General features: G+C 42.8%; 1 protein-coding gene across 3 annotated transcripts in view; it reads left to right on the top strand.

Moving 5' to 3' along the window:
* The window catches only part of kank1a (KN motif and ankyrin repeat domains 1a), a 52,320-nt gene extending 30,475 nt beyond the window's left edge, over positions 1–21,845 (top strand). For 2 of the 3 annotated variants that reach the window (XM_047381743.1, XM_047381744.1), the window contains 10 exons: positions 7,436–10,036; positions 14,485–14,625; positions 15,928–16,036; positions 16,279–16,500; positions 17,632–17,719; positions 18,281–18,500; positions 19,716–19,858; positions 20,219–20,419; positions 20,946–21,064; positions 21,135–21,845. In XM_047381743.1, the coding sequence (XP_047237699.1) occupies positions 7,436–10,036; positions 14,485–14,625; positions 15,928–16,036; positions 16,279–16,500; positions 17,632–17,719; positions 18,281–18,500; positions 19,716–19,858; positions 20,219–20,419; positions 20,946–21,064; positions 21,135–21,321 (4,031 nt within the window). In that variant the 3' untranslated portion in view covers positions 21,322–21,845. The remainder of the gene's footprint in view (positions 1–7,435; positions 10,037–14,484; positions 14,626–15,927; positions 16,037–16,278; positions 16,501–17,631; positions 17,720–18,280; positions 18,501–19,715; positions 19,859–20,218; positions 20,420–20,945; positions 21,065–21,134) is intronic. The other variant, XM_047381746.1, reaches the window with a different exon arrangement.
* The last annotated feature ends 422 nt before the right edge of the window (positions 21,846–22,267 follow it).

Genomic DNA, 22,267 nt, shown 5'->3' on the forward strand with positions numbered 1-22,267 from the left:
TACTTGAGATTTCTCCGAAAGACTGATTTTTATTTTTTATCTTTTTGGGTGATCTGAGGAGACCACTGTGTATGATTCCTTTACAAATCCTGCTGCATGGTGGCTTAATGAGACCCTGAAGACCTTGTCCTAGCTGGAGTACCAGAGAACCCAGAGATGTGATGTTCATGTCGGGCCAGCGAGTCGACGTCCTGCAGCTCATTTAAACTCACTGAAGCAGTTTTGTTCCTGTGGCTGTAAAAGACCCAGCTGCTACTTAAAAACTCCCCCATCGAACCATTCAGCCACTTTCCTGTTGTGTGTTTGTCTTAGTGCTGTGAGGTTCTAATGCTGTGTGCCAAAGCGTGCCGGACTCCAACTAAACAGGATAATTGTTTTATTTACTGCTGCTGACAGCTCCCTCTATCCAGCAGAGCTGATGAATTGATGAAGCTCGGGGTTGTTTAAGTGTGACTGTGTCTTTGTGCGCATTAATCGCTCCATTGTTGGGATTGAAAACAGACTTCAGCAATAAAGCGAATAACTTCACCAGCTCACAATGAGCAAAAAAATCTGCAATGTGAAAGATTAAGATTCGGCTTCCAACGTTGGAGATCCCATTAGACGTCACGCGAAGTGCCATTTTATCTTGGATGTTTCCTGTTAAAACAGAAGTTAATGAAGCAGCTCTCCTCTATGAAAGACACGCTGTCCTCTGATTGGTTAGCTGCAGTGGCCTGATGGCTCCCTGTTCCACCTCACATTGATTAAATCTAAAGACTCCAACTGGGCTGGTTAAACACCAAGTCTGAAATTGCATTACGCCTGGACAAGAACGTAGAACAGCAACAGAGAATCTACAAGACGTTAATATATAGCAATTTATGAAATCTATTTTTGTTTCTAGTTTCCCCTATTTCCATTTTTATTTTTCTGAAAGTCATCTGCTGCAAAGTAAACATGTTCTTTGATGTGAAAATATCTAACATGGCTACATTTTGATGGTTTAACAAAAAAAAAAAAAGTCATTAAATGGGATTGATGTAGCAATTAACAGTTTATTGTAAAGCTCCTAAAAATCTGTCAATTCTTTTTAAACTTATTAATAAAAAAAAAACAAAACGGTAAGAAAGTGTTTGAAGTCAGAAGAATAAACCTTCATATCTATTTTAAAAACTTAGCTTTCTGTGGTCTTCAAACACTTGACCTGAAACAGACGTAGCTTTAATATTCATGTTGAAAGGAATGCCTCACCTGACCCAGTTAGAAATTATTCAGTAAACATGCATCGTGCTCTTCTGAAGATCTTTGCACAGGGAGACGTTGGGTGCGATGCTAGGCTAACGTTAGCTTGCTTCCGTCTGTAATCCCGCATGTCGCCTGTTTTCTTGCAGTTCCACGTTAATCATGCAAGGACAACCTACAGAAAAACAGTTTTCCAGTTTTCATAAACGCAGCACGTGACTTTGAACATTATTTATTTATTTGCTCAAAATGTTTTCAATAAAAGCATCTTTATAACCGAAAACGTACAGAACATAACACCACCACATCCACTCCAGAAGAAAGTTGAAAGAATGTAAAATAACTCGCTGAAGTTATTAAAATAAAACTTCCTACCTGATACACTTTCACATTAATGTCCCAGAAAGTTGGGACCAATCTAATGTGTCTTCATGATCCTGCACTAATGGAAGAGGGGTAATGCAGACAGAGAGGGAGTTGCAGCAACCAGTGGAGTCTTTATTTTGCTGCTTCTTCCTTTTAATTAACATCGTAAACAGAAAACCCAGCTTCTACAGCATTCAGCACATTACACTTTAGTTGCGGATTTCCCAATTTCAACATTTCTCAACTGGCTCAGAGTCTTAATACTTATCGCTAGTGAAGTACTTGTACTAACTTTCCCCATTTCTGTGTCGTGTGGATTTTGGCAACAAGTGCTTGTCTTAGCATATGGCAAATTTGTGTTGATATCAGCAGCAGCCTTATCTGAAGAACTGCAGCATGTTTAGGGTCAAAATGGGTGTTAAACTAAAGACTTTTCTCTTTTGATATTTTAACCACCAACAACAAACCATAAAAGAAAACTTCTTTATTAGGCCACAGTTCGCTCAGAAATGAACCCAATGTCTGTTTTTCTTGACCATCTATGAGAGAAAACTGAGATGCTCAGTTTTTTTTGGTGCTGCTGGTTTCTAGAGGAAGCCCAAACATTTCCTTCAACATGTACAGCATGAAGTTGTTGAATTTGGCAGCAGCTTTTGGCCCAAACCAGTGACTTCCTACACGATCACAGCTGTCCGTTCCAGCTTTAAAGTAATTCTCTGTGCTTTATTTAAAATCATCCAGTTGTTTTCTGATTGCAAACGGGCACTGAAGCATCCTGTTTGACGTTCTGCAGCGAGAGCCGTTGATCAAACGCAGACTTTTGTAATTAACCTTGCAGGCAGGGGCAGGAAATACCAGCCTGAATATGTCTTACTCGTGCTGTGGGGACAAAATCAAAATCCCAATGAAGGAAAGCATTTGTTGTTTTACTGGGTTAAAGGGATGACCAGAGCCGGGTTATGCTGTAGGGCTGTGGGGTTCTAAGAATATTAATGTTGCGTGAAAATCTCATGTTTGCCTAAACTATAGAAATTACTCTATCTATATGTAAAGAAACATAACTAATCTGACCGTCTACTCATGCAATTTTGTGTTACTTTACCAGAGTGTGTAGTACACAAACTTAATGTCTGAACTTCTTTCTTGTTTGCGCAACAAAGGAGAGCTTTTTGGAACACCCATCACAGTCCTGACGTCCAAACTGATGTCAGTCAAGTGTGTTCAGTTCAAACAGGAGTCTAAATGATCTGCAGTCTGAACTCCTTTAGTGCTGTGTTTATGTTACAACCCGGCCGGGCTCCTGCCAGTTTTAGATGCGTCTCTGCTCCAACGCAGCTAATTATTGAAAGGTGAATACTACCTTACTTACGTTTTTCATTTTAGGTTTTTAACATGTCAATAAAAATGTAGCTCTAATTTAAAAAATAAAATAAAGTCTTCATCTGCATCCAATTGCCTACGCCAGGGGGCCATATTTGTACCATTCTTGAATTCCAGTCGGAGTGCTACATAAAACTAGTCCAGCAGTGGCAAATAGGCCCCGGGTCCTACTTTGGGCTGCACTCCTCTAGGATAATGCACTTTAAATGGTTGGTATGACTGGAAAAGTGCTGCTTAATTTCATCACATTGAAATATTTTAGTTTCAACATTTTGTGTAAATACAGTAATACCATAAATCTGTGGTAATTTTACTTAATGTTATCATACAGTGAGATTCTCCTACAGGCAGATTTCTTTACAAGTACAGAAGGGGACTTGTCTGCTCTGGTTGGATAACAAAGGACAGACTGATTTGGACCAGAAGCCTGATTTATTCAGTCTGTGAGGGCAGCATGGATGTGAAAGGCTTTTGCTAGCTCTAAACTTAAACATTAAACACAGCTGGAGCATAAATAAACAAAGGTCTGCTTGTATATCTTTATCTTTAAATCAACCTGCTCAGAAGTTTGTGAGTTTGAGCTTCAAGTAACTGAACAGAGGAAAGGAGAAACATCAGAGTTAGCGCAGCTTTTTAAACAACTGCTGCTAAAAAATGCTCCTTGTGGCCACATTCAGGGAAAAGCTTGGCTGTTTTACAGGAGTTTCATGTTCAGCACATGTCGGAAGTGTAGAAGCGGCCAAAATATATTCGTATGAGCTGTTACTGCGTGGGCCGCTCTGGCTACAATGGGAAAAAATGTGCAATACAACAACTGTGACCAATTAGGATGTGGTTTCTGTCTGGTTCAGGGCTGCCAATCATCTGTCAAAGGCGGATTTTAATCCTGCGGCTTCAAACCGAGAATAATTCTGAACTGCAGAGATGGGTTCTGGTTGCGATATTTTAACGTCCCAGCTAAGAGAAGCGGATCAGGGCTGGAGGTTCTGCTCCAACCCCCAGTGTACCTTTTTAAAGCACTAAGTAAAAGGCTTGGATATTTTCCTTTGCTCCTGCCAACCCAAAAGGTAAATAACTTATTTTATTTGTTTTGAGGAAAGCTTGGGTGTGGCGTCTCAGGCAGAACTTTTTCTTTTCTTTGACTTTATTTTTAGTTTAGAATAAAGATTTATAGACATGCCGAGGAAAAATGAATCCTATAGAAAATTTTAAACCTTCCTCTACCTTTTATGTGCTGTAAAGGTCTGTGAAATTGTGCTAGGCTTTGGTGGGGCTGTTGTTTTTGAGTTCCTTAAATACTTGCAGCGTTTAGTCATGCTGGTGGAGCTCGGTTTGAGAAAAGTTTATTGGGAGCAGTTTCAGGAGGCCTGATGCCTTGAGCAAACAGTCTAGTTTAAGGCAGAGACCAGGAAATAACCAGGATATACTGAAAATATCTTGAATCATTTTTTATTTGGTGCATGTAGCATTAGTTTTTGCAGCTCTTTAAGTGGGAAACGAGCGGCGATGAGAAAGTTGTGTCACTCTGGTCCATTACTGGCAAACAAACAACAGAACAGCTGTTTGTAACTACAGCAGCGTCCAGAGGTCTCCTCAGTCTCTTCAGCCTGATCGCCTCCAGTTGTCCCCTGGTGATGAGGTCATCACTCAGCTGTTCGGAGTCTCTCTTTGTACCACGTAGCTGCCTCTGAGACTGAGACATGACCCCCGTCCCCGTCGGTGCTCGTGCCACGAGGGGAGTCCTCCAAAGCAGTCAACACTAGACTTTTTCTCTGCAGCCTCATAGAGGATCATTTATACACCAAAACAAACAGGACATAGTTTCTTTTTTTAAAAGGCCGGGCAGCACGCTGTACCGCTACGCCACGCGCCCCCAACGAAAGTTACTTTAAATAATCTGTTGTCAAGGTGGGAATGAAATGTCTGCAGGGCATATAAGAACTGATACATGATCAGTGTGACATAAAAAGATCAACAACCTGTAAGTTTGTTTTAGTGGCTTGATGGCAGATGTCTAAAAACAAACAAAATGAGCAAGCAACAATTAACAGAAAGAGAAAAGAATTAACAAGTATTTTTACATCTTAAACTTTTCTGTACTTCGGGGCGCTGCGTAAGTTACGGCTGTAACTACAGCCTGTGTATGGGGAGCTCCCCATACACAGGCTGTAGTTACAGCCGTCCTGGGTTCGATTCCTGACCTTGAGACCTTTGCTGCATTTCTTTCCCCCTTTTTTTTTTTTCTGTCTACTGTCTGTCCAGAAAGGCCACAGGTGCCAGAAAGATCTTTTAATAAACCAACACAAAGCAGCACTTATTTGTAAATTATAAGGGATTTTTAAAGTTAATTACCAGTAAAATCTGAAAAGGATGTCAGGCATTTATGTTACACACATTTACATCCTGTACAAGCAACTGCTTTCAGAAGCTAATTGGTAAACGGAGTCCCATGTGTGTTCTCAGTATAAATCCTTTTGGCCCCTTGACAACTTTAAATTTAGGTTAAACTGGGCTCTTTTGGTGTTCAACTGGGTCTAGAATCAAACCAAACAAAATCACTAGAACTCCATTCCTTCTTTGACAGGTCCAGAGGTTATAGATTCTGACGTAGAGCTGATTTAAGTAAGAAAAGCAGTGGCCCTGCACCACAGCCTGAAAATCTGTACCTAATTTCAGCATCAGCTTATTTATTACATTTTTATTCATGCAGGTTCAAAGTTTATACTTTGTACTCAAATGTCCAGAATATTTTAACATTTTTTTCAAATAGTTTGAGTTTAACCAGGAGGTAATACATAAAGAGAAAAATGTTTTGCTGCGTTTTGAACCAAAAGACAATTTATTTTCCTTTTAGATGCTTTTATGCACTCTGTACAACACAGATGTTTGAAAATGATCATAAAATGATTTAAACAAATCCATTAAACTGAAGCTTTGTAGAAAACAAAATGCAATGCCTAAAGAAGCAAATATGAGCCTAATAAAGAGTTTTGTTTTATACACTTGAATTGGACTGATGCTGTTTGGAGAAAGTATGTACTGAAAGTAAATTAGAGCATTAAGTTTGACATGTGCATTAGCTGAGCTGTTTGCATAGAGAACAGACTGTTATTGTGGAGAGATCCCCTCCCTCCACTGAAGAACTAGACTCTTATTTGGAAAGGGAAGCACCCAGCTCAGAAGCTCGTCGGATTGGACGAAGCAGCTGTCCAATAGCGCTGCAGAGCAACGCTGCAGCTGACTTTTTTTCCTTCTCTTGTGGAGAAAGGATTGATTAGTGAACAGTGAAGAGAAACTGCCTGGTCTGAGCTCTGTCTGCTGGTTAAACCAGAAGAATAGCGAGAACGGTGTTGGTCTGAGGTGAGGGAAGCTTGAACAGCACGGCAGCAGGATTAAACCCCGTAATCCCCTCCTCTGTTTTCTCCAAAGGGAAAGAGTTGACTGGAGAAGTTGCCGGAGCTGGGCGGACTGGGAGGAAGAGCGGGGCTGTTTATTTCCAGCCAGTGTTTTCTTTAGTTGGTGAGAGTTCCAGGCATACCAAGAACAACACGCTGTATTTAATCAGCGTGGCTTGAATACAGCAGCCTGGAGAGCTGGTTGACTCAACATTTGACAGAAGGCATTTTCAGCTGGCTGTGTTGGAGTTTGGACTTTGATTTGAACAGCTTTGATTGATTTGGAGCTTGTCCGTAGCTCTGTCTTTGACGTGTGTGCTCAGCGTGGGTCATCTTGTCTGGAAATGTTGACAGTAGGATGGATTTTGATCCAGAACATGCTGACGCTGTGCCCTTTTTGTGTGCTTTGTAAACAAGCGCATTAACCATGTTATCTGTTGAGTTCTCGCTGTCGGTAACATGTAGAGTTAAAGCATCTCCTGCTAACATTATCACTGACGCGTTCCAAGCATAGGTAGGAGACATGTTTGTACTTGCTGTCAGATTATGGTGATTGTCACTGGCTATTTAATTTTGTAACATACACACCCCTCTGTTTGTGTCAGGGTCTTCTAGAGGAAAATCTTTGCTTTTGTTGGAAGTGATGAAGTCAGTTATCCCTTTGCAAAGTTCAGCCCCCCGATTTCTTACCAACGCATTGCCATTTTATGCCTTCATACTTCCCTTTTGTACCTGTAAACAATTTCATACCGTAGTGTATCGGTTTTTTAATTGAGTATTTTAATGATAGTAAGATAAATGATCATAAAAGTACTGTAAATGTCATGTAAAGGTTAGTTCAACTTGATTTATTTGGGAAAACTTTGCACCTTATTTACATTTTATTTCTGTTCTTAAGCTGATTTTTGACGGTTGACATTTATGAAATGGATACAAAAACATTTTCTGTTAACGTTGCGAAATAAAGTGCACAACATCTCGTTGCACATGGCTCCAATTTATGTGTGGAAAAAGTCCAGTAATGTTTTTTTTTTTTTTTTTTAAATGTGTCCCTGTGTCATCTCTTCCAGAAAGAGCACAAACATCCCCGAGCACTGGAGATGAGAAGGACTCCTACTACGTTGAAACTCCTTACGGTTACCAGTTAGACCTGGATTTCCTCAAATATGTCGACGACATCGAGAGGGGCAACACCATCAAGAAGCTGAGTATCCAGAGGAAACCCAAAGTGGCCAAACCTCTGGCAACACCTCGGAGCACCACTTCCGGGGTCGGCGCTCGGCCTGAATGGATCTCCACGGACTCCCTGTCCTCCTCCAACAGCGACGGCAAACAGTCCCCAGTCTTTTTCCCCTCGAGGCACCAGGACGCCGCTCCGTTGACCCTAACCCTCCCCAGGGGGACCATTGAAGTTCCTGTAGGTCAGTCCTACTTGGTCTTGGCAGAGCAGAAGCAGCTCCTTCCTCCACCTTCACCCAGGTTTGCTCCTCGTCACAACCCCCAAGTGGAAAAGACGCTCATGGAGACGCGTCGTCGGCTCGAACAGGAGCGTCTGCTCGTGCAAGCCCACAACGAGCCTCTGATTCCCCGCCGTCGTCTCGCCAGCTTTGGTGGCATGGGTTCCAGCAGCTCTCTGTCATCTTACTCAAGTTCAGTCGCCCCAAGCCAGATCTCCCCCAGCACCCACCAGCCTCTAGCTATCAACGGCCTGTCTAATGGAGAATATAACCCTTATTACTCACAGTCCAGAGGCAGCTCCATTCGCCACAGCCCCATGAGCTCTGGCGTGGCCACGCCGGTGACCAACGTCAGCCCGTTACACCTGCAGCAGATCAGAGAGCAGATGGTTGTGGCCCTCAAGAGGCTGAAAGAGCTGGAGGAGCAGGTGAAAACCATTCCCATCCTACAGGTGAAGATCGCAGTTCTGCAGGAGGAGAAAAGACAACTAGCCGCTCAGACAAAAAACCAAGGTCTCAGTGGCTTCCGCAAGCGTTCCTATAGTGTGGGCAGTGCTGACCAAATGGAGAGCTCTGGATCTATCCAAAAGGAAACCGAGCTGCACATCATAGAGCCAGAGGTCCAGGAGCAGAGCTCCCAGCGGCTGGAGGAGTTCAGGCATCTGGCTGCTGAGGTCCAAGCCTTGGAGAAGACGACCAAGGAGAATAACATTGCTGAAGTTCAGCCTCAAAACCAAGTGCACCAGAAATCGATCGGTGTAGTTACAGATGAAAATATGAAGAGTCTTTCCGTCTTCCCGAGCAAACGGCAAAAAGACAGTTGTTTCCAGGACGCGGGAATGATGACGGAGCGGCTGGAGATGCGGAGTGCTGGAGTTCTTGTGACTGAGACCATGCTGGGCATGACCAGTGAAGCTGACAAAGAGATAGAGCTCCAACAGCAAACGATCGAAGCTTTGAAGGAGAAGATCTACCGCCTAGAGGTCCAGCTTAAAGAAACTACTCATAAGATGGAGATGGGTAAGCTAAAACTGGAGCTCCAAGCAGCTGGCGGGTCAAACAAGAAGAAGGCGGACAAAGGGCTGATGGTGAGGCCAGAGATGTACAACGCATCTGTAGAGGCCAAAGTCCAGATGCGCAGCCAGGGAGTAGGTGAACATCTGGAATTCAACCATGCAAGTACAGATAAAACTCTGCAGACCCACACAGTGGGAGTGTCCTGTCAGGTCGGCACGCAGAGCACTGCCACAGGACCTGACCTCCCGATGGACCAGTGGGTGGTGCATCAGCGGGTGGAGATGAATGACCAGTGTGTGGGGAGACGGGTAGAGACATGCCACCAGAAGGTGGGGATGGAGCTGAGTATTTGTGAAGCAGGAGTAAACACTGAGGAGTTGGTGGACAAACTGGGCCTCTTCAGAACCATGACGGAGCCGAACAAACAGTCCAGATCAGTCGGCTGTGGAGATTGCTCGGTGGATGTCAACATCAGTCCCGTGAAGACGTTTGTGTCGCAAGGAACCGACCCAGATTTTGTGGGTAAGGTGGACTTCGCTGTTATGACTGCTCCCGATTCAGCATCTCAGCAGACCAGTACTGATGCAGAATATGAGAGCAAGTCCACAAACACAAAAACAGCCGAGGTGACGAACTCCTTCACTGACATGGAGCTGAGCACCTGTGATAAGCACACCAACACGGCAGGACCTGAAACAAGGACTGTAGCTGCTGGGGAGGGACTCGTCAAAGATGTTCTAACAGCAAAGATGCGTTCAGTCGCGGTTGGAACCACCAGCGAAGTGGGGTCGTTTCCCAGCAAACCAAACCCGACTAAAACCAAAGAATGTGGGGTGGGCCCAGTTAGCATCCATGATAACTTCTTAATTGGTTTGAAAACCCGAAACATTGCATGTGGTCCTTCGCAGCCTGCTGACTCTGCCGCAAGCAAGGAGGTGAAGACCGAGGCTGTGGCACCGCAGCCACAAGGTGGCGTCGGACTGGATCATTACATAGAGAGGGTTCAGAAGCTGCTGCAGGAGCAACAGATGCTGCTAGCAGAGAACTACAGTGAGCTGGCGGATGCTTTTGGCCAGCCCCAGACCCAGTTCGGATCCATCAACAGTCAACTGGTCAGCACGCTGTCGTCCATCAACTCGGTGATGAAGTACGGGAGCGCGGAGAACATCCTGAAGCTTCACTCGGACTCCAGCAGAGGTGAGGATGTTTCACATACACTTGCTTTCAATATCCCAACACAACATTCCTCTCCCTCAGAGTGCTTCAGCAACATGAGGTTCGAGTGGTGATTGGCTCAGAGTCATGCCAGGCAATTAAAGCATAGTTTCAAGGGCAGACAACTGAAAACACACACACACACACACACACACACACACAATAAACCAAAATGTTACTTAAGAAGCAAAAAGCTACAAAACAGCCCTGTTGAAGCTCTAAATGTATTTCTCTCGTCTCGTATATCAGTCTCATAAATGTCTTACAGGAACACCTAAATGTGCTTTATATTAAGGTTATACATAAATAAGTGTGACCTGAAATGCTCTCTACCTATTGGTTGTGTATTCATGCAATTCCACTAACTAACAACAGATAAATAATGTTTTTAATCAACCTGGGGAAGCCAAATATAAATGTTTGGCATCTTTTTCAGATTTTAAACCATGTATTCATTTTCTTCCTCTTCACAATTAGGCACAGCTTTGAGTTGGGCTCTCACATAATATCCCAATAAGGTTATTGGGATATTGATAAATTGTGAAAAGGTTTGAATACTTTTGCAAGGCGCTGTAATATCCATTGTAGAACCTTATGCCGTATGATCCCTCTCAGCTGGTGGTTGTTTCTTCCCGTCAGTATTTGGGTTTGAAAACAAACAAACAAGCCCTATGGTAACATTAGCATCAGTAAATGTTTACCCAGCTAAGAGCTAACATTGGGTGAAGTCTTCTTCTTCCTCCTCAGCTGGTGGAGGCTGGGAGCTGGTTGTGGAGTTTAGTGTTCAAACGTGGTCTATAGATGAACCTGATAGGATCAGACGGGTCAAAGTTATCTCTGACCTCAAAAAATGGTCTTTGATCAGGAACCAACAGTGAGCTCATTTATGTTTGGAGCCGGTGGCATCGCACCAATCGGTCACTTGTTTGGTTTGTTTTTGTTTGGGTTTTTCTGTGGGCTGCCCCACCTTGTCTAACACCTCCCTATTGATGTTAATTCATGGCTCCCTGCGAGTTACGTAACAAGCATTCATGCTGACCGGCAGATGAATGTGGGGGCGATTGTCTGATGTGTGCAAGCTTGTTTCTGGCCTTTTGTGGAGCGCTGAGTGACTAAGCAGTTCCCTTTTTAAAGTAAATGTACTCAGTAGATTTAACAGCAGCACACATAAAGCGTTCTGTTCAAAAAGCTGTAATGTCAACGGTTTTACTTGTAAGTTTTGTCTTTTTTTCAAATACGGACTAAAATAAATCTAATTGAAGTGATGGAAAACGCAAAGTAAATATGTGGATAAGAAACTCGTCCCCACTGTTAAGTACGGTAGTTGATCTATGATGCTGTGGATCAGTTTTTTCTGGGAATCATAAACTCTCTGAAATACCTGAAACGTTTAACTTAAAATGTGGACTCTGCCATTTTATAAAAATGGGTCTTTTAACTGGATAATGATCCAGAACATACAGCCAAATGAACACAGAAATGTTTCTTCAGATGTAAAATCAACCTCCTTCCGTAGTCCTCTCAGTCCTTAGACCCGGATCCTTTAGTTTAGCTGAAGACAAGAGAACATAAGACAGGACCCAGGAATCTGGACCATCAAACGTTTTCCCATTAGGGCCAAAATCGTCCAGTTGAGAGCACAAATTAAAAAATGTAATTTATTTATTTATTTATTTATTAAGTTTTGTAGAAAAGCAATAAAACATTATTGTTCATCCGAAAAATAAAAAGGGTTTTGCACAAGGTTAATAACATGGTTAATAAGAAAAATACTTTTTAGAATAAAAAAAGGAAAAAATGAATAAATAAATAAAATGCAGAACATTTTATCTGTGAAAATCTCACCCTAAACATTTAAAAAAAAAAAGTTCATCTACATCAACCCTAACCCTAACCCTTGCAGGACAGATTCACTCCATTGTTGAATTGTGGTCAAGGGGGGGGGCAAACAAAATCATTCAGGGGCCCGCAAATGACCCCTGGGCAGCACTTTGGACACCACTGATCTAGAGCAATGGTGTCCAAAGTCTGTCTTCAAGGATCAGTTTCCTGCATGATTTCGATGTTTCCCTCGTTTAACATACTGTACCTGAATCAGATGATTGAGTCATTAGCATGGTCCTGCAGAACCTGACCTGCTCAGGAGCTAAGTCATCCGTTCGAAACAGCTCTGTTGGAGCAGGAACCCATGGAAAACATGCAGGACTAGGGTTGGACACCACCTGATATGGAGAGATTGGGCAGAGAAGAATAGTGAAAGATCCCTCTTTATGAACCCTCCAGCCAGTGTTATTGAGGAAGATTTTGGACTAAAGTGGGTTCTACAAACTTAACAGGGGTTCCCATAACTTTTTTTTTTTTAATTAATGAATGAAAAATAACATTTTGCTAAATCTGTCGGTGTAAGATTATGCAACTACAAGAAAAGAAACGTATTTCGAAATGAATGTGGGTGTGGCGCTGGTGGCGGAGGGCTGTCACTGGACCAAATCCCAGCCCGTTGACACCTTCTGCGCTCCCTTACCCGACTCTTTCCACACCATTTCCTGTCTACTCACTGTCAATAAAATACTCTGAAAAATAATAAAGGCCACTAGAGCTGAAACTTTACTTGGAAAAAAAGAAATGAATGTGGCTGCATCTGAATGTGTCACACTTCCCTAACAAACTAAAAAGTATTCTGTTATGGTTTGTCCTCCGTCTCTTCCTACTAACGATGACCTTCACCTTCATGTAAAGCTTGGTTTTATTTACAGACCCATCAGCTGAGTTATTGGGCACCTTGTTGCTAAATTTTCAGCTAAACTGAGAAAAATCACTAAAACCCTCCAACATTAAAACATTTTTAAATCTCACTCACTTGTTTTGTAAAAAGTGCCACTTATTCTGGTAATTTCTAGATATAGTTGATTGTGAAAATAAAGGATCATTTTAAAGAAAACATTTTCAACATGATCTATGAACTAGAAAAAATCATTTCCTGTGAAAATGCTCAGTATGAGGGATTGCTGCAAAGTCAACGCCAGTGACTGTCCACTGTCTCTACATGCTCATCCAGGAGGAGTGAATGCTGCAAGTCACTGACTGGATGCAATCTGCTGGGTTTCCTTAGATGGAAAAACTTTTTATCCAATTTGAATAAATAACTGAATCTGACTGCACTGTTCAATGATTAGGATTACCTGACTGTTGTGAAGTGCCTTGAGACAACATGTGTTGTGAATTGGCGCTATATAAATAAAACTGAATTGAATTGAAACTGAATTGAAAATGCAGGGTGAATGCTATGAATTTTTCCACTGAAAACTGCTAAAGAAGCTGAAGTCAGAAGAAAACTTGAAATGTAATAAATGACCAAAAACATTTGAAAAACGAAAGCATAACTGTCAGCTGATCTACTTAAATCACAAAACTCTCAGCTGAAAAAGGCTTACAAGCTGAAGTCGCTGCAAAATCCTATTTATGATTGATCGGCTGAAGAGGCGCTACGTTTAGCTGAAAACTGGTGGAAAAACTAAAGTTGATGCAAAAACAGATTTTGAAATGTAATAAATTTGCAGAAATCTAATAAAGGCAAAACTAGACTTGTCAGCTGATCTGCTAAAGTAACATAAATGTCAGCTGAAAACTCAAAAATCAAAGGTCAGCTAATAGGTGAAAGTGGTGCAGAACACGTCTCATGAAGCGAAACTTTGAACTAATCTGCTGAAGAATCTGAGCAGTCAAGAGGATACTGAACTAAAGCTAATCTAATGCAATAAGAGCAGTGTATATGCTATAATTAGCTAAAGTGTTATATGAACGTTTGTTGCTTGCTAACTACCATGATTCCTAGCAAAACAGTTGCGGCAATTCTGTTAAAAATAGGGCCAAATATGTTTAGTCGAATAGAAGCAATAAAAGGACAATAAAGAAGGTTTGACCTTCTTGTGAGCAGAAACTTTGAACTTTTACTTCAAGGAAACCGTTTTTCTACCCAGCTGTGGAAATCATTGTGAAAGCAGCCTGACCGAACAGATGTCTTAGTTTTTCTCCAACTCCAAACTGACGTAGTGTTGCAGTCTGTTCAGCCTCTGGAGACCGGAGAAGCACGGCTGGTCCAAGATAAAACTCCCTCCGTGTAAACACCAAAAACAGTCTGGCTGTGACCACAAATAAAATTTCCTCAGTTTCATAATTGCGGTTGTGAGAATTTTATGATAACTAAGTTATTGCTGCATTTGCTGACATGTAACTTTGTCCTATTTTAACCTCTCTTTGTGGTGTTTAGCTGATCTGTGTTCAACAATAAAGATGAAAACTGTGCCAGACCCAGTTATTCAGCTAGAAAACTGAAATAAATGCTCCTGATGCCTTCAGCTGCTTGCGAACAACTCTCCTCTATCTAACTGGACCTTGTTTAATAACGTTAGCGTTTCTCTTCCCTTCAGAGAGCTCTCTGCAGCTCAGGTTGCCAGATGTTGGGACAGAAACCACAGATCATCCTGAAAACACTCCTGCACAGCAGCATCAGATCAGCGCAGCAGAGCAGAAGAGCCGCATGGATAAGCAGATGTCTACAGCACTGCATGGTACAGAAACCAGCCCTTTGTTTCAAACCTGATCAGGATTCTGGGGGTTTATAATGATACCATCACACCTGTTTGTGTCTTTGTGTTGTGGTGATGTGAAGTAAAGAGATGAGATGTTGATTCTTGGGGTAAAAAGTGCAGATTCTGGGTTTATATTGAGAAATAACTGAAACCTCTTCTGCCAGAGCGTGTTTCACCTGTCACTTACCATTTCAGGTCTGTACCCTTTGAACTGGACCGTTTTTGGTGCTGATCTTCAGAATCTTGTTCCATCTGCCCCGTCAGTTCAGACATGAAAGCCAAAGTTGCTCCTTTTTAAAGGATTTATTTATTGGTACCTATATCTCCGTCCGAGCCGGACCCATTCCAGAACAGCAGTTGCTTCATACCCTGACTGTCACTGATCATTAACTACTTTAGTAGCTAATCATAAAAATGACTCAAGATATTGTTCAGGTGACTGTTATAAATTGGATTGTGTTTTTTTTTTTCTGGAAGGCTCATATTGCAGTAGCCTGAACGGGTTTAATCTCAGCTGACTGCAGTCATTCATATAAGCCTCTCACCAAGTGACAGAAGATGGGGTGGAAAAACCTCATCTGCTTGGACCTTACCAGAGGAGCTGCTGTTTCTGTTCAGTCCTACCTGTCAAAACACGGGAAACGTGTTGAATGACTCTGTTGCTACTGAACCCCCACCCACTCTCACACACACACACACACACACACACACACACACGCTGCATTCAAGTTGCGACTTGACGCTCCACACTTGCAGCCTCTTTGCTATCCCCTGCAGCAGTGAAGAGGCCCCTCCATCGTGGCAAGTCCTGGCAGATGTGCTGAGTGTTCTGGCTCTCTCTGCTGGTATTTTTGGTTTTCTTAAGGCCTGCACTTAAAATGACTGAGATGCTTCTGGCTTTGAGGAGACTCCAAGTCTCTCTGACGGATGAGATGAACACCTCATGGTTCCCAACACCCTTCTGTAAAGCTCTGTATGAAAAACCGACGCCTGGTAGTTGTTTAAAAATTGCAGCAGAAGGTTTTAGTAAAAATATAACATTAATGTGATTAGTGGAAAAAGTATGGAGTTATCAACAATGCCTTCCAGTTCATTAGGTTTATCACCCATGCATAAAAAGCAGCATTCTTGCATTGTTACAGAAGTAATGCAACAGATTAAGATTGAAAAGTTGAAAAATGCCAAATAAAATGCATTTCTTTTCCTTACTTTAGGCGCAAAGTGGTGAGCTACATCATTTTGTTCTGAGTCTAAATTATTATGTTATTATCTTTCCTGCAGGTCAGCCATGCAGCCAGAACACCCTGAAATCCATCATGAAGAAGAAAGATGGCCGAGCCGGTGCCAATGGCACCAAGAAGAACCTTCAGTTTGTTGGCGTAAACGGAGGGTAAGTGCAAAGTTTTAATCGTTTTGTTTTGTTTGTTCTCAGGATGATGTGAAAGACGCTTCCATTTTCCATTTACTCAGCTGCTTAGATGTTTAGATGTTCTTCCCTCCTAAACCCTTGTTAACACACGGCTGCTCTGGCTGAAAGCATGCTGCATGCAAATGTCCTGAAGAAACCTGAGCTGCGGCTGCTGCACGCCTGTCTTCTAGTTTCTGAACGTTTTCCGCCCCCTTGTGGTGTAGATATGAAACTACGTCAAGTGACGAGTCCAGCTCTGAGGACAGCAGCTCTTCTGGATCGGAGGAAGAGGAGGAGGAGGATGAGGAGAAGGAGTATGGAGCAAAGGAAGATGAGTTCCAGAAAGATGGAGTAAGGAGAATCGGGGAGGAGTTTCAAAATGAGGGAGCTGAGGATGTGGACAAGAAGGATGAAGAGGAAGGTTCAGAGAATGAGAAGAGGGAGAGGTTGGTCACAGAAAACATCAACTCATTTTATGCTTGTGAATAGTTTGTGTAGATCCTGTAGGAGATAGATATCGATCCTCCAAAGACAAACAAACGTCAGGTTGGCGTGTTTTTAAAGTCGTTCAGAGACCCGTATCAGACAGCTCTGATGGATCACTGCCAGGTCAAATACACAAATATCACATTTTCTTTCCCCATTCATTGAAACTAAAAGATCCCAGCATTTCCAGTCTGTAAACATATCAACCTTAATGCATTTTCAAGGTTGGGGACCAATGCTTTGATGCACACATAGGGGTTAATGTTGTAGTTCTTAAATGGTCTGTTGGATTTAAAAACACCACCTCTGGTGAATAACCTGCAGGACACTTTTCCCTTTTCTGTCTTCTAGTCCTAAGGGAAATAAAATCTGAATGTGTCAAAATCAGAGAAAAACGTAGACTGGTATTGGTCAGAAAAAGACCAACCCAGGGCTGTCCAAAGTGTGGCCCGGGGGCCATTTGTGGTCCCTAGACTGATTTTGTGTGGCCTCTGACTTCAGCTCAAGAATGATACAAGTTCAACCCTCCAGCACAGGTGGTTGATGCAGATGGAGACTTTTTCTTTTTTATTAGGGCAAAATTATTGGTGACAAATAAAAATCTCCTTACCAGGGAACATGTTGAGCACAACATGAATTATTTGTCTTTTTAGAACCAAGCTTTCCTAGTAAATAGGACCACATCTATCCAGGAACCTTTACTGAAAGGCCCACCTTGGTGCATCCAGATCTAGAAATCCAGCTGGTTGGTCCCGAGGTCATCAATCCACTTGCTTTCAAAGGTTTATTTGCTTTCAATTCTACCAAAGATTTATGGCAGTGGAGTTAGATTTCATCTTAATAGTGGTTTCCTACATGTCAGCCAGCTGACAAAACCTGAGAGTCTCTTTTAGGCATCAGTGAAACATAAAACTGTTCTGTCTTCTCTGATTAATGAAGTCAAAGTGTAAAATATGTCAGGTTTTAATCTCCTCCGCATCTGATCAGGTATTTATGTAAATACTGTCATATTTTGAAATATATGTTGCAAAAGAAGCACATAAACATGGAGGTATGTAAGAAATGATGTCTTCTGTCTGTTTGATCTGAAGGTATGAGCTGAGTGAGAAGATGCTGGCTGCCTGTGATGTTCTCAAAACTCACCTCAGCGACTCCAAGGCTGTGAGCAGCAAAGATCTGGTGAGAAGCTTCTGGGTTTCACTTTTTTCGCCGGGTTTGTTTCCATCATCTACGAAGAGGGTTTAGTGTCACCTAGACAAGAAATGCTGAACCAGGGAAACATCTAAAACAGGCAGGGCAGTGAGGACCAGGGTTGACAAACACTCCCCTGGGCTTTCTACCATGGCCCTCACAGTCTAAACACCTACGTCCTGAAGAAAACCTGCTGAGCTGGAGAGAATGGAGAGTAAGAGAGGACCCAGCCTAGTGAAATATCGTAGAAGAAAACAAAGTGTCGTCTTACTGGTGAAATAGGGTTGTCCAAAGCATTACCAGCTAGTGTACCAATAACTGTGACACATTTTCACATCTGTGTAAACCATTCACTAGTCAGTGTTTGCCATCTACTGCAGCATGAACTTCCTAGGTTGTGTTTTTGCAGAGTGATCTCAGAGGACACTAAGCTGCAGAGTTTAAACAACCCATTCAAGGATCTGGAAACCAGCCTGGATACCACTGATAGGTCCAAATGTTTGTGGATGTGAGTTTAAGCTGGTTAGTAATCCCAGCCTGCCTCCACAGAGAGCCGTTCTGAACACGGTGCAACACGAGTGGTTCCGAGCGTCCAGTCAGAAGGCGGCGGTTGCGGGAATGGTGGAGGACTACCTGCGGGCCTTCGAAGCCGTCTCACCAGACGTGCTGCGCCACATCGTCAACATGGCCGACGGCAACGGCAACACGGCGCTGCACTACAGCGTGTCTCATTCCAACTTCCAGGTGGTCAAGAAGCTGCTAGATGCAGGTGAGAGCTGAAACACACGTGTCATTTGTTCAGGTAGACTTTTTAAATCAAACAATCGTCTTAATAGACCCCATGACAATAGGCAATGAGATCTTAGAAAGTATTCATCACTTATCCAATCAAAAACAAATGTGAGAAACGACATTGACGTCTGTTGGTCTGGAGAGGCTTGCAAAACCATTTCTATGGAAACCACTGTGAGAAAAAACATGGAACAATGATGAATCTTCCCAGGAATGACTGACCTTCCAAAATTCCTTCAAGACCACATCTACAACTCATCCAGGAGGTGACAAAATAAACCAGAACATCTGAAGCTCGGCGGACATCATGTCCGTTGAGGTCAGAGTTCATGATTCTACAGTATTAAAAAAAACGCGGCAGAACATTTAGGTTATGCGGCAGAACATTTAGGTTATGCGGCAGAACATTTAGGTTATGCGGCAGAACATTTAGGTTATGCGGCAGAACATAATAAAAAAAATGAAATGAAGGTTCAGGAGTGTCCTAGTCAAAGTGGGGACCCAAATTTGATTGAGCTGCTGTGGCATGACCTTAAAAACGGCCTTTCATGCTTGATTCCCTCCAGTGTTTCTGAATTTAATCAATGAGAATGAGAAACTCATTAGCACTTATCACAAGCAATTAACAATCAGGTGGTGCCGGCGATGGTGGCACCACCAATTATTAGCTTTTTAAAACTAAATAAATCATCATTTGAAAACTGCTTCTTGTATTTAGCCTGGTTATCTTTGAAATAAAAAATGCGTAAGAGGGCAGCCTTACTTGTTCACAGCGCTGTATTCAAAGTCGAGCTTGTTTGTACTTTGCCTCAGCAGGTTTCTTTTCCATACCTAAACCGTACCGCTGCTGCAACCTTTCTAAAGCTCTGATCGACTGTGCTGAGGTCTCAGACACTTTCTGCCCTAAAAGACTTTTGTCTCCTCGTTCTTTTCTGGTTTTGGTCGCTGTGATGGCACATCCACCCAACCTCCCCCGCCCAGTCCCTGCTGCTTTTGTCCTCGTGACTCCCCGTTTCCATTAAGGTCTCCCCCTCGTTTCTTTGCAGAAGACGAGTAGTGAAGTGTCCAGATAATAATCATGTTTATAATGGCCTGGCCTGTTGGTGATGAGTCGGTCACTGGAACAAGCCCCACCCAGGGTGGAGGAGGAGGTCCTGAGCTCCCACAGAGTGATTTAAACTGTGTGTTTCAGATGTGTGCAACGTGAACCAGCAGAACAAGGCCGGATACACGCCAATCATGCTCGCTGCGCTGGCCGCCGTGGAGACGCCGAAGGACATGTGCATCGTGGAGGAGCTCTTCAGCAAGGGAGACGTGAACGCTCGGGCCAGTCAGGTGGGTCACTGGAGGTCAAGGAGCAGCAGGGGATGATAGGAACCCTGGTTACAATCCTGGTGAGAGTTGATGGTTCTAAACTGAAAACATATGCAGCAGCATAACTTTATTTAAGTTGCTTGAAGCAGGTGGTTTTGTTCCAGGTCGAAGTTTTAATGTGAATCTTTATATTTCTGTGTTCTGGGAATGTTTGTACTCTAGTGACACCTAGTGGTAGGTTTGCATGTCAGACATGAGGTTAAATACTGAGGATAAATATAGTCTCTGACTACCTAATGGTTCTTCAAAGATCACCTAAAGCAGCAGCTGCATGAAGAAGCAGCAGGTGTGTAGCTATTAAACCCATTCGGTCTCCTTCAGGCCGGTCAGACGGGGCTGATGTTGGCCGTCAGTCATGGCAGGATGGACATGGTTCGGGCCCTGCTGGCCCACGGAGCCGACGTCAACGTCCAGGACGACGAGGGCTCCACGGCGCTGATGTGCGCCAGCGAACACGGCCACGTTGAGATCGTCAAACTGCTGCTGGGCCAACCGGGCTGCGACGCCACGCTCAGCGACGGAGTGAGTTAAACATTAGAAGCTGAATTTGATCCTTTTTGAAGAGCTTGAGCTGTGAGATGTAAGGTAGAAAGATTACCAGCACATCAGAGACATCTACTTCGATTACAAAAAGCTTTGATTCTCCAGTTCCATTTGTCTATGAAACTAGAGGAGCCTTCGCAGGTGAAAACGTCCATTTTGCTGAATATCTTTGCTGGAGTGGACCGGGCCTGAAGCTGAATATTTAAAATATCAAAGTATCCCCATTTTCTCACATAATGTAGAATATCTCAAATAGTTGAACAGATTTTCTCTTAAAGTCTAAAATCGTGAGAAGATGTCAGACTGATGAGCATTTGTTTTACGTTATTCATTTTAAAATGTCTAAATTCATATTTCTTGGTCATTGTGTGCATCAATCTGGGTAGTTTACAAAAATATTTTCAGCCAACAGTTGCAGGATAATCATCAGAGCTCTGCAGACTTTTCTTTTGTTCGTTGTTGATCTATGTCTCACCAACTTCCTCCACCTCCCTCCGCTCTTTAGGATGGGAGTAACGCTCTGTCCATCGCTCTGGAAGCAGGACACAAAGACATCGCCGTGTTGCTTTATGCACACGTCAATTTCTCCAAAGCCCAGTCGCCTGTAAGTTGCAGCTTCTGCAGGTCAGAAATGCACCGTCTGTTTATCTGCTGCTTTTTGTTGCCACACGTTTTATGTTCATGTGTCCTGCAGGGAACGCCTCGACTCGGCAGGAAAACCTCACCAAGTCCGACTCAGAGGGGAATGTTTGATTAGATGCTCCCACCTGGTCCCACAAGCGCTGCGCTGCTATTGGTTCTGGCAGAACGAAGCCTCCTCCCTTAATCCTGACAAGCAACCAATGAGATTCCTGGATTTCTTTTTTTATTTATGTATCTAGTTTTCCACCACGATGAGCCCAAAGTGCCCTTTGAATATGAATGTAACCATCAGGTGCCTCAGAGCCAGCAGATTGTGCCTGAAATGTCTCCCATTTATCACCACCTTCTTTTCCGCATCATTTTGCATCCATTTTTCTTCTTCTCAAAGCTCAGATAATCATTCAGATCCATCTCTCCATATGTGAGTAAAAATAGTTCCTGTATATAGAGTTCATGCCAGTCCCAAATAACCCCCCAAAAACTAATTAATTGTACTTTTATAAAGGTCCTCTGTATCTATTTAAAAAGAACTTCCTATTACTCCTCAGCAATCCATGAAGTTAAATATTTATCAGAGTATAGTTTTTAATGCACATATGTATTTCATTGTACATACAGTGGTCGTAGTCTAGTTGTTCAGTGTCTCTGTCATGTGTAAAATAAACTCTGGTGTTCAAGGTGCTGACTTTCATCTTCACATGAGAATCGAGGTGCCTGAAACGTTGCCTTTAACCACAAGTATCGATTAAAGAGTTAAAATCTGCATGTTTTTCTTTGAATTATTGGATCATTAACAGCAAACACGCCAAAACGTAACACTGCAGATCTCAAATTAACCGACACAGGACAAACCATGTCTGTCAGCAAGTTCTGTTTGATTTGAAGATGCAGTTTGAAGCCATGACGAAACTAGACACGGCTCTTTGCTTTGGGCTTACAAGGATTGGATTGGCCTTAAAAGCCGCCCAGATACCCCATAGATACACAGCAACCCTCTAAATCAGACAAGAGGTGAGAAGAATCACCATGTGCGGAAATAATTTCCCAAAATTAACTCAAACTATTTAGAATGACTAATGTTTATTAAAGGCTACAATAGTGAGCACTTGTTTTTATGAACAGACAGTCTGGATGAGAAAGCAAAGAGATGAATTGTTATCACGTTATCACAGCGCAGCAACATCA

The sequence above is a fragment of the Girardinichthys multiradiatus genome, chromosome 12, assembly GCF_021462225.1.
Source record: "Girardinichthys multiradiatus isolate DD_20200921_A chromosome 12, DD_fGirMul_XY1, whole genome shotgun sequence".
Classification (NCBI taxonomy): Eukaryota; Metazoa; Chordata; class Actinopteri; order Cyprinodontiformes; family Goodeidae; genus Girardinichthys; species Girardinichthys multiradiatus.